Raw genomic sequence first — 13056 nt, 5'->3', positions numbered from 1 at the left:
TTCTCCAAACCCTGCCCCACACTGGCAAGATAAGTACTTTTCAGGAAGTAAACCAATAGGTAGGAAAAACATACATGTATCATGGGCAACAAAATGAAAATTACTATATTATTATAAAGTTGCTAAAAGTCAAGGTCTATTTATAATGGCAAAAATGACTATTGGATATCATCCATTCTTAGTTGTTTCCATCTCATTATTATCTGGGATGGTTTCTGCTTATCAAATCAAAATTTCCAGTGATTTCTTTTAGCCCATTACTATCTTTCTCAATCTCATCAACTTTCATTTTCTTGAAACTTGTAACTATTATAGAAAAGTTGGAAAATGGAGATATAAAAAATAATCACCCATAATACTCCCCCAAAAAAGACAATGTAATTATTTTAGGGTGACCATAACAATTTAAATATTTGAGCACTTAAATAACTGCAATTACAATTTTGAGCTTTATTGGATAAATATTAAATGTTAATTTAAATTATGTTCTCTTTGGCAAGAATTAAGATTTCTGTAAGATTTCTAGTTTTACAACTGGTTGATTCTGGTCAAATACTAATTAGAAAACTTTTTTGTTGTTTTTTAAAGCCATCTTAACTATACTAATCCAATGTCTTCAAAGTCAGACTATCCAATGTTTTAATCACTGCTGAGTCTTTCCAAAAAGTAAACTGAGATGATCTGCTGTTTATCTTAAAGCCTATCTATCACCCACCTCAAATACATCTGCTCTTACTCTACTTTTCCAGGAAATTACTCCTTATGGCTAACATTACTAGGCTGGATCCTGGGTAGTGGGTCTTAGTTAAAGAAAACCAGACTAACTTACCTTTTCCCTCTCAGTATCAAACAAGGGCAATACATTTTAAGATACATTTCCACAAAGCTAAAACTTCTTTCTCATGGTTAAGCTGTGCCCACCGTACAAATGGGTTCCCAGAGAGTTCTCATCTGCTAGAGGGTGTCTATATCAGGACTGAGACATAAATGCTGAGAGCTCCCAAATTCCAGGGTCCAAAAAAGTATTTATGGAGCATTTCTGTCTATATATTGTTCTTGTTCTCTTTATTTTATGAAACTCTGTGGCACTGAGGCAGGGGCTTCAACTTACCTCCAAAACCAGAAACCCTCTAGGCAACCTTTGTGCAAACAGAAGAAGATGCTTTTTCTCAGGGTGGATGTAGCTTGACACCAGTGGCCATGTCTTGGCCAGCAAAGCCCCTAGATTTTAGCCCGCACCCCCTAAACTGGGTGCCTGAAAATGGGTCCTCTTTGAACATATGGAACTCCTGTAACAATAAGAAAGGTCTCATTGAAACTAATGTCTTAGTCTTGAGTGAGTCTCTGCTTTCCTGAGCTAGAGTACTAGCATGTCCTGTATCTTCCTACAGCACCTGAGGAAGGACCTTTTACATTCCCTAATGGGGAGGCTGTGGAACATGGTGAGGAGAGTAAGGATCGGACCATCATGCTGATGGGAGTGTCCTCACAGAAGATTTCTCTTCGGCTGAAGAGGGCTGTTGCCCACAAGGCCACCCAGACTGAATCACAGCCTTGGATTGGCAGTGAGGGCCCTTCAGGTCCCTTTGTGCTGTCTTCCCCAAGGAAGACAGCCCAGGATACTCTTTATGTGCTTCCCAGTCCCACCTCTCCATGTCCTAGCCCAGTCTTGGTCAGAAAGCGGGCTTTTGTCAAGTGGGAGAATAAAGACTCCCTCATAAAATCAAAGGAGGAGCACCGTCACCTCAGACTGCCTACCTACCAAGAGCTGGAACAGGTACCTTCCTTTTCATTTTCCTTTTTTTCAGACTATCTTAGAGAAGTGGGGCCAAACCAGGGAAAAGCATGTGGACTGAAGATTCAGATCAGGCTGATTACAAGCAGTCTAAAACAAAAAAGGAGGGGAGAAACAGGGAGGGAGAGAGGGAGGGAAGGAAGAAAGGATGGATTGATTCCAGCTTTCTCACAACCCACTGGGGGCCTTGGTTCACATTACACAAGTAGCACAGGCTATACAGGGCTCCCTATCACCACACAGGTGGTGGCATTTCAGAGTGCTGGTGCCAGTGCCCAAAGCCCTGTTTACTAGGCTCACGGAGAAAAACCACAGTATCTACTGGTTAGTTTTACTGTGCTGATACCACTCCTTTTCTAGATGGAACTAAAATGAACTTGCCTAAATCCTCCTTCCCCAGAGGTCTCTTTAACATGTTCATCAGGGTTATGGTTTAGGATCATCATGGTTACCTAATTACCTAAGCATCTTCCTAAGAGAAGTTAGTGATCTTAGTCCTACAGCAACAACAACAAGAGAAAGGTGAGTGTATTGTGGCTCACCATAGAAAACGCCTCCCTCCTAAATATAAACGAGGAGAATCTTTTCTAACACATCAGGGAATATGCTGATCTTTTACACATATTAGAATAGGGAAAGCAACAGTAGCAGGCAAACGCACAGTGGAATATAATATAGAGCAATATAATCTATAAAATGTTAACAATTATGACAATAGGAGCTGCTTTTCAATGTTAGGCTCACAATGTCCTAATTATCATCAGGTACCTAACAGAGACAATGGAAAAGACAAAATAAAGTTTACCAAGGAAAGGAGAACAAGAGTTTGGAAACATGGTGCCAAGGTTTGAGAGAAGGGAACAATGACATTAAAAATAGGAAAATAAGGCCGGGCGCGGTGGCTCATGCCCCCAGCACTTTGGAAGGCAGAGGTGGGTGGATCACTTGAGGTCAGGAGTTCAAGAGCAGCCTGGCCAATGTGGTGAAACCCTGTCTCTACTAAAAATACAAAAATTAGCTGGGCATGATGGCAGGTGCCTGTAATCCCAGCTACTCAAGAGGCTGAGGCAGGAGAATCACTTGAACCCGGGAGGTGGAGGTTGCAGTGAGCTGAGACCAAGCCACGGCACTCCAGCCTAGACGACAGACTCCATCTTAAAAAAAAAAAAAAAAAAAAAGGCCTGGCGCAGTGGCTCACGCCTGTAATCACAGCACTTTGGGAGGCCAAGGCGGGCAGATCACGAGGTCAGGAGATCGAGACCATCCTGGCTAAGACGGTAAAACCCCATCTCTACTAAAAATATAAAAAATTAGCCAGGCATGGTGGTGGGCGCCTGTAGTCCCAGCTACTCGGGAGGCTGAGGCAGGAGAATGGCCGTGAATCTGGGAGGCGGAGCTTGCAGTGAACCAAGATCGCGCCACTGCACTCCAGCCTGGGCGACTGAGCGAGACTCCATCTCAAAAAAAAAAAAGCAGGGGCGGGAGGAGTAGGAGATGGGAACAGCAGAAGGAAGAAGAGCCAACAGCCAACTGTCAAGATACTCAATTCTGAAGGTTCAATCATTACTATCCTTCTTTTTGTTTCGAGTAGAGTACACAACTCACAGGGCTGGCTCAAGAGGTTACCTATAATCGGTAAGAACCTATAAATGGTAAGAAACTACTGTCCCATGGCATAGTAGTTTCTTAATTATAGATAACTAAGCCATTTTAGAGACAGGGAAGCAAGGATACATTAATATCAACACCACTATTCACTTTATTAGAGGAGAAGGAATGCCTTTCTGGCTTTTCCCAAAAACATCAAGGTTTGTACTGTGTTTTTGGAGACCGACCTGTCAGTGCAAACACAAAACCAATATCCAGCTAGTAGAATTCCTTATATAATTCTACATTCTACAGACTGAAAAACTGTCCATGAGGGCTTCAGGATTCCCTGCATTGTCCTCAATGCTCTACCTTCCCTGTCAGACCCCCAGAAACTGAATTAGAGAAACATCTGAAGAAACAAGTTAGATAACATATGTGGAACTCTTTGATTTGGTGCTTGGTACAAAGAACATAATATTAAGAGAAGAGAAACATGAAAAAAGAACAACAGATTTTCTGGATGAATGGTACTCTCCTGCTCAGAGTTATTGTTAAGATGTGCCGTAAAAACCAAGTCAATGAGAAGGTGGCAAAACGTGGGTTAGACAAACCCCTTCCTCTTTAGGGATAGAAACTGCCAAATGCAACTTTCAAAAATGATGAAAGAACCCTCGAAAAATGAACTCAATAGAAGAGAAAGAACTTTTTGGTCTTGGCGGCAAAGATTTGTGTTTTAAGTCCCAGACATTTCTTATACTAGCTGTTAAACTCTACAGCTTATTTGGTCCTTGTGAAATACAGGGCTGGGATTCCATGTTCTGTAAGGTTTGCCTCAAATCTTGACATTTTACATGCCGATGGAAAGGAAAAATGTGGTTGGCAACAATGCTTTAAGAAGTGGCTTGCAGAAAGATTAGAATTCCTACTCAGCAGTATCAGAGCCAGTAAACCCTCTCACCATTTTGACCACCGCCTTTCTACTTTTTAGGCTTGTCAGATAGACCTAAGGTCCAGAATTCACTGTGTGTATTTTAGAGGAACAATTATGTGTCCCACTTTCCCATTAAGTATAATCCTTACAATGACTAGTCTATGTGTAATTCAACAGTCCTATCCATAATAACTAGTCAAATTAAATCAGTATTTACAATATATAATGTATATTAATAAGAATAAATATTATGTATTATTTTAAGTATAATGCACCACTGAACCAGCATGGGACAAAAGAATAAGCAAATAAAAGCTTTTATGTTTAGATATACCAAGGCTCAACTCTGCAATTTTATACTGTATGGCAACACTTGCCTTTATAAGATTGAGGTATACAACCTATTTTCAGGGTGTTTGTGAAGGTTAAGGTATTCCATTATGTCACACAGCACAGGCACATAGCAAGTGCTCAATATTATATGGCAGCTAAGACAGCTATCTAGATAATTCAGATTGAGAAACAACCCAGTGTATCCCAAATTACCCAGACACTGTCTATATATAATATTCTCTTGGAGTAGTAAGTATAGGATAACATAAGAACACTGGACTCAAAATCAGAAGACTGGAAATCAACTGTTGGCTCTAAAATGATACCACTACAAATTAGATCACTAAATCTCAACTTAGGGGTGGGGTAAAATTAACGTCATCAAAAAGTTACATTTGTTTTCAATAATTTGTGGGGGAAAAACTTAGATAAAATTAACTAACACCTCACATTAAAGAATTCTCAGTCATGCTTTCATGGCTCAGACCTGACCAGAGACTCTGTTTCTGCCAAGTTGAGATCTCCCATGAGAAAACATCCAAAAGTTTTGTCATTATCTACCTATTGCTCGGAAATGGTTTATTCTGCCTGCTAACCACTCACAAACTTTGATATGATAACAAAGACTAACTGCTGCTTACAAATGCTCGTTTGATATTTAACTTGCTATTTTCTATTCAGGGCAAAATAACTATCTTAAAAATAGTTGTTAATTCTCAGCCACAGTGAATAGGAGATGCCAATCAAAAGTAGCTCTCAATTTGTAATTCATTTGCTATTCATTGCTGCTTTATTAACATACCTCATTCTCCTTTCCCTTTAGGAAATAAATACTCTGAAAGCAGATAATGATGCCCTAAAGATCCAACTGAAATATGCACAGAAGAAAATAGAATCCCTCCAGCTTGAAAAAAGCAATCATGTCTTAGCTCAAATGGAGCAGGGTGACTGTTCTTAGCCTAGAAACTAAGTAGCACAATCTGTAGATGAGTATAGTAATCTCCTTTCCTAAACTGTAACGCACAGACCTGAGGAACTTTACACTGACCACCTTTAAAACAGTACTTTAAAAGGAAAAGCCTGTTACTGTTTATTTACCTAAAAGATTCCTAATGTGCAGCATTGTTTTCTCTTTCAGTTGACTCAAAGGGGGAAAACTAAACAATGCAAAACTGTTGCTATTCATACCACTGATGTTCATCAAAAGTATGCGATCTAAAACATGACTATCATTTCCTGCCAATGGGGCATCTCAATGGCCTGCCTGGCTAATTCTTCCTTAAAACTAAAATCTCTGGAAAATGTATGTGCTTCTTACCCTGTGTTTTCTGCAAACTGACTGACTTTGTTCCAGCCAAAGCTTGCTAATAATAGAAAACTACCCATATTCCAAAAGTAGATTTCCTCTGTATCCCAGCATACTTTGTGAACCTGGCTCCTTCTTCACTACCTCAGATCTAATCAATTAGTCTATGTACCCTCCTTCCTCACTACAGTCATAACACATGAGCGTATCTACCTAGAAGACAGTTTCTACCGATGTAGCCACAACTTTTTAGAGGCCTATTAAACATGATGTTATCCAATTGCAGGTCAACTTATAGTTGTAGCCTTACAACTTACAGTCATCATAAAATAAGTAATCAAATTAGGTACATAGCTATTACCATCTCATATTACTAAAGTAAACATAACGCAAACATGTTTGTCCTTATATATTCTACAGTGGATAGAATTAGGAATTGATGGCTTTAAAAAAAAAGTCTATGAAGAGTCTGTTTAACTCTTCATGTTCTATCTTTATCTTCTGAAGTAAACTATTTTGAAAGCTCTCTTTTTGAAATGAATTTGTGCTTAACTGTCTTCACTATTAATACTATTTAGAAATAAGCTAATTGGATCAGTAGCTTAAATAATAGCTGTGTGTACATATGTATATAATATGTATATGCAATATCAGGCATGCATGTGGCTTGGAATTTTGTTTCCTCCATAAAATGTGGAAGTGAATTAAACAAGTTTTAGTCATTTATACAAAGTCACAAATATAAAGTTCAGTTTGTCACAAGATTAAATTGCTCACAAGGTAAAACTGTATTGTTTGGCAAAATCACAAGTAACAGTCCTATGAGTTTTCTATTATGAAGGTTAATAATAAATGGGCTCATTTAGTTGCCTGGGCACCTATTCACAAATTCATTTGTCAGCCTCTTTTTAGTTCTCTTAAAAAAATAAAATCATATGATCATTTTCCTTTTTGGGGGTACTTAGCTTCCATGCCTATAAAGTCTGGTACCAGACTGACTTGAAATTCATAAACAAGTTGTCCAATTGCCAAAAATATGTTAACAATTAAAAGTTCCAAACCTAAAGCCAATAGCACCAAGTCTTCATACGAATACAAAGTATATATACAGTATTGCTTACCTGGAGGATTCAGATCATTTAGGAATTCTCTTTGATGAAAGACCAGTTCCCATTTGAGTTCCTCCTTGCACTGAGTTTTAGTGATATAGAACTAGCTTGTAGTTAGTGTTTCAGTACATTATAAAGAATCGTTTTACACACATATTTACCCTTTTCCAAATTTAAACTCAGAAATACCCAAAGCAGGCCCGCTTAAGCCCACTACCTGGCATATAAACTTATAGTAACACTTTGTTACTTGCTTTTTAATAGGACAGACTCTAAAATTCATATTCTTCACTATTCGTCTTTTCCTTTGATATAGACCAAAGATGGTATGCTCTAATTTTTTTAAACAGTAATGGAACACAATTTTTTTCATTCTTCCTCCTCTCCATTCAAAATAAAGATCCCCAGTTAGTTTTTATATAAATAATCTATAGGGATTCAAAAGGTCACAGTCCCCTTAATTAGTCAAATTAGCAATGGCTAAACAGTATCAAGTACTGCAGAATTTATCACTGAAATGGATAAGAGGAAAGTTTCATCACAGGTTTTTACAGTCCAGCAAGGGCCACAGAGGTACAGTATACAAGTTAATAGTATTTGTGTTGAGCAACATGGGGCTAGTGGGATCACAGAAATCTGAAAGAAAAAAAAAAAACAAACCAAAAAAAAGTTTTGGCTTATCAAGCCTAGTGTAAATTTTTGCATCTCACACGACTTTAGTTTGGCCAGGTATTTATCTGCCAAAACAAGGACAAATCTTGTTGTATTAACAGCAGGGTCACTTCTCATTTTCTTTGCTGACTTACCTTTTTACTGATCATTGTGAATTTCTGTCTAAAAATGTATAATATAGAAATGCAAGAAAAAAACAAATGTACAGATTGTAAAGTTTTTTGATACCTAATGTAAGTTTTCTCTGTGTAATATTTATATGATAAAAGACATTAGGTTCCCTACAACACAAATGTCTTGTGTTTCTTCTGCTTCGTGACTATGTAAACACTTTACCTGAACTTTTACTATATTCCACAGCTAAGAACACTCCCCTATTCTATTAATCAAATAGAGTTTTCCTGGAAGGAAAGGCAAAGCAGCTATTCAGTTTAAAATTTTCTAGATCTTTTTACAACACGAAGAAGTAACACTACAGAAATATTCAGTCTCTTTCCATCTTATTCACAACTTACAGTGGTCCCCAAATATTAAGTCCATAAATACTTAACATTAAAGGAGACAGACTTGAGGTTGTCCCTTCTCTGTGGCTTTTAATTCCACAGTTTCATCTAAAGCAAACTAGCAAGTAAAGAAATCCTTTGAAGCTATGGATAAAATTGGTAATGACAGCTCAATCCAGGTTACAGACCTACTCAGGGCAATTTATTTGTGGTCATGATTATTTAGAATGATCAGACATAGCCACAATTTTCCCTTAATCCCCAGCTAATTTTTGTTTAACCACACCAATGAAGAGAGAGGAAAAATTTCAGTCACTGAAATTCCTCTGTGGAATGCATTCTGGAACATTTAGATGGGGGTGTATTTATCATTTGGGCAATTCATAATACTTCATACAAAGTAATAAAGTCACACTGACAGCCTGATCCTGAAGGCAAGATTAAACTGCCTGCTCACCTCCCCCAATTTTTATCCCCACATTTCTCTAACCTGTGCACCTTCCAAGGTATAGATAGTATCACTGCTCAGGACATTTTTCTGGTCACAAATTTTTTTTAGGTTGTCATGCCTCCTCTTGTCACAGATACAGGTAATAAGATGTTTTTTATTTAAAATGTTTTCCTTTTTCTGTTTAATGAGGCAAGGTTTCCCTGATCTGCAAAACAAAAGTAAGTTCAAAGAAAATCCTTGTTTCCCTTTGATGTGTGCTTATGAGTGTGGTAATTATGTTATAGACAGAATACATGCTCTTTATACGTTCCAGAGGAAAGATGACTACTTTAGGCAGAAACTCCCAGTAAGATCATGTCTATATTTGCTATTAGGTATCAGGCTGGACAAAAAGAGAAGAAAAAAGGGGAAGGACAATGAGGTAATTAAAAAATGAAATTGAGAACCAGGCAAAAAAGAATGAAAAGGAGGTATCAAAAAAAAGGTTAGATTTTAGGAAGCAGTGGAGTGCCATTCATCATACTCCATGTTGTATTGCACTCAATTTATAAAACATTTTCACACTATGGCCTTTTCCATTAAGGCCCCAAATCTCCTTCCTGCTATTCTAGATACTGCTCAGCAAACTGTTCTACAAAAGAAATTTTTACTGAACAAAGATTATAAGGAAAATCGCACCTTACAGGAAAGAGTAAAATATTAAGAGTCTACCTGATTCAGCTTTTCATTCAATTAAGGTTTATAGGAATGTGTACATAGGAGTGGTTTCAGCTCCAACACGATTCCAGGAGCAAGTGCTAAACTTTGATAGGAAATAAGTGATTGCAGTGAATAACCCAAGTAGCACTCCTATAAAGGTACAAAGAAATCTTACGGAAAATCTAATGAAACTGATAAACTATTGTTTCTGCCATATTTACCATAAACCTTTAGTGGTAAAAAAGTTGAAAGTAGTTGTAAATCTCCTTCATCAGCAACTAATGCTACCAAAAAAGAAATGAGGCAGAAATGTAAAGGTTTTAAAGAAGATTTTTAAACAACTATTGAAATATTTTACTCAAGTAGTTTTTTCCTTAAAAATTTTTAAAAATTATTTTTCAGAATTCATAGCTACTGATAAAGGTATTTTCTTAATTACGGAAAGCCTTTTTTCAGCTATCACAAATGAAATTACATCTTTTCATTAAATATAAACACACAAAAAATAAATTTACAAATAACCAAAAAATTTTATATTTTCCTACCTTGAACACATTTCTTCAAAGGGTTAGCTTGAAAAATACATGTCTAAGATTACAGAATATTCAATAGTTACTTTTAGGGTTTTAACATTATTTTAGATTTTACCACAGAGTTTACCAAAAAAATAACAAAAAAACCTGCTGAACATCAAATACCACTTGTCCACTGGGAACAATTCAGCTTTCTATCAGCTGAGTTGGTTAGATCACATTAAGTTGTTATGTATAGGTATTTACCAGAAGTCTACAATGAGATATAGATTTTACACTGAGATTTAAAAAATTTATGGTGCCAGCTCTTTTTCTCTAACTTTCTACACTAAGAGAAAAATACATTACTTGGCCTACATCTTAAAGCATTCAAAATAGGCCCTCTGTAAGTTCTTAACAAATTGTATTTGTACTTAGGTCTTTATGAAACAACCTGAGATGATGGTAAGTGTCTCATTCCTCATTTGAAAAATGAGGACAAATCACTCCTTGAGAACTAAGGTCATTTCAATCCATAGCACCCCTGAACTAGTGCCATGATTCAAATTCACAACTCTTGATAGCTAAGACTTTGACTGCTCCAACTAGCAAATCACATATAGCCATTCCCTAACTTTGTGTTTCCCAAATCTAGCTGTGAATCAGAATTACCACGGCATCCCTACCCTTGATCTACTGAAGCAGGAAATTACTGCCTTAATTCTGTGTGATACAGGTCAGCCTGCCTTTTAATATTTGGATATCTAAAGTGAGAGCATAAATGATGAAGAGACCAGTTTATAGGACTATTTCTCACACCATCATGTAAAGTTGGTATGTGTCTTTGCTCCATTAAAGTATTTCTGACCTCAATCTTAAACGTTGCTTTGTCAAACAAAATCATGCTGATTTCAAATCCAATTAGAAAATAAGTATGTACAGTAAAAAGTAAACTTGGGCTTCAATTAATGAAACTTTAACAGAAACATGGCTAGAGAGGAATCTCCTCCTATAAGAGAAAAAAACGATTCACAACAACTGCCTACTAAATACAACTGGAAGTGCCTTTCCCTATTTTGTAAAATTGAATGAAAAACGCACAAAACACATCCACAGCAATACAGGTGAGTTAAGGGTCTATATTCCTTTCCATTACAGGTGGGGTCTTTTATATGTCTCAAACCTGAACAAAATACAGGTAACAATCTAAATTCAATCATGACAATAAAATACTTCCCATTTTCCAAGTCTGATGGTAATAAATATTTACATTTTAAAAAATAATTTTTGTTCTTTTGTTTTTTAAAAAGATACAACATGCTCAAGGGTACATAGAATATGGAAAAAGTCGTCACTTAATTTGAGAGATCAACTGGTAGTAAAAAACAATGTTCTTACATATTAACCAATTCAAGAATGGTATCACCAGGGAGTCTAACATGGTATTTACTTCAAAGATGATATTCAAGTATGTTATTTAGAACACTATTTCTAATGTATCTATAAAGAAGCAAGCACTGCTATCTAACTTTTATAGTTTTTAGTATCTTCTATATCCACCTCCACCACCACCACCACCACCACCACCTCCTCCATATGGATCTCCATAGCCTCTTCCACCATAGCCCCCTCTTCCACCATAACCCCCTCTTCCACCATAATCTCCCCTGCCTTGGAAACCTCCTCTACCACCTCCTCCTCCTCCCCCCCACCCTCCTCCCCCTCCCCCACCACCTCCCCAACCTCCTCCTCCACCCCCCCAGCCACCTCTCCCACCCCCACCCCCACCACCTCCTCTACCACCACCTCCACCACCACCACCCCAACCACCCCTTCCACCGCCGCCTTCTTGTCTCTTTTGCCAAGGGGGCATTTCTGGGGGTGGTGGTTCAATTTCATTCGGCCGGCCTCCCCTGTCAGGCACCCTTCCCATCAGCACCTGTGTGAAGAAACATTTTCTTTTAGTTTCTAATATTTCAAAAAAGTTTACATAAAAGTTTCAAGTGATGTTGTTTCTAATAAGCAGAAGCCAATATTTAAGGACATGGAAGTATCAGACATGGCAGAACAAATTAATATTAAAAATATTAAGTGTGGAAGGATAAGGAGAAATCTGTTAAAGGATACAAAATCACAGCTAGACAGAAGTAATAAATTCTAGTGTTCTATACTATTGTATGATGACTGTAGCTAATATATAGTTTCAAATAGCTACAAGGAGGATATTGAATGTTTCCAACACAAAGAGATGATAAATGTTTGAGAGGGATATGCCAATTACCCCGTCTGATTACTATTACTATACATTATATGTATCAAAACATCACTATGTACCTCATACATATGTACAATTATTGTGTTTCAATTTAAAAAATAATTTTTTTACTTCCTGTTTACCAAGTCTGAAGAAAAAAGAAAAAAAAGGAATTTTTTTAAAAAGAAAATATGAAAAAATATAAAATGTGTGATACATGCCAAATTCCTTAGAATATATATATATATATATATATAGTTTGTTTGTTTGTTTGTTTTGTTTTTTGACACAGACTCTTGCTCTGTTGCCCAGGCTGGAGTGCAGTGGTGTGATCTCAGCTCACTACAAGCTCTGCCTCCTGGGTTCACGCCATTCTCCTGCCTCAGCCTCCTGAGTAGCTGGGACTACAGGCGCCCGCCACCACGCCCAGCTAATTTTTTGTATTTTTAGTGGAGACAGGGTTTCACCGTGTTAGCCAGGATGGTCTTGATCTCCTGACCTCGTGATCCGCCTGCCTCAGCCTCCCAAAGTGCTGGGATTATAGGTGTGAGCCACCACACCCAGCCTAGAATATATTATTTTTAAACAATCTGAGAGAGTATTTCTGAAACTTAAAGGCTAATTTTTTTCTCACTTAAATTTGTTTAGCAAATTCTGTTAACAAATGTAGTACCCATTTCACTAAGAAATTCTTTTAGGAAAACATTTTTTATATATATAATGACATACCTTACATTCATTAACTTAATATCCATTTATACAATAACAACTCTGGACTTTCCATTGCCATTGATTTGGTAATTGATTATCCAATAAATGATTATATTCCTAAGCACATTTCATTTCAAAAATGTATGAAGTATATATAACATGGGACCTTAATGAGGTCAGAGATTGATAT

At 37.1% G+C, this 13056-nt stretch overlaps 2 protein-coding genes across 9 annotated transcripts in view; one reads left to right on the top strand and one right to left on the bottom strand.

Annotated features, from left to right (window-relative positions):
• RASGRP1 (RAS guanyl releasing protein 1) overlaps window positions 1–8023 on the top strand; it is a 78076-nt gene extending 70053 nt beyond the window's left edge. For 7 of the 8 annotated variants that reach the window (XM_055278653.2, XM_055278651.2, XM_063640280.1 and 4 more), the window contains 2 exons: window positions 1392–1777; window positions 5473–8023. In XM_055278653.2, the coding sequence (XP_055134628.1) occupies window positions 1392–1777; window positions 5473–5607 (521 nt within the window). In that variant the 3' untranslated portion in view covers window positions 5608–8023. The remainder of the gene's footprint in view (window positions 1–1391; window positions 1778–5472) is intronic. The other variant, XM_055278656.2, reaches the window with a different exon arrangement.
• Window positions 8024–9895: 1872 nt separating this feature from the next.
• Window positions 9896–13056, bottom strand: part of FAM98B (family with sequence similarity 98 member B) — a 33209-nt gene continuing 30048 nt past the window's right edge. The window contains exon 8 of the mRNA XM_055278657.2: window positions 9896–11840. Within this exon, the coding sequence (XP_055134632.1) occupies window positions 11442–11840 (399 nt within the window). The 3' untranslated portion in view covers window positions 9896–11441. The remainder of the gene's footprint in view (window positions 11841–13056) is intronic.

Source organism: Symphalangus syndactylus, chromosome 5, assembly GCF_028878055.3.
Source record: "Symphalangus syndactylus isolate Jambi chromosome 5, NHGRI_mSymSyn1-v2.1_pri, whole genome shotgun sequence".
Taxonomy (NCBI): Eukaryota; Metazoa; Chordata; class Mammalia; order Primates; family Hylobatidae; genus Symphalangus; species Symphalangus syndactylus.
Note: the sequence above shows the minus strand (reverse complement) of the source record. Positions and strands in the feature narration are given on the sequence as shown.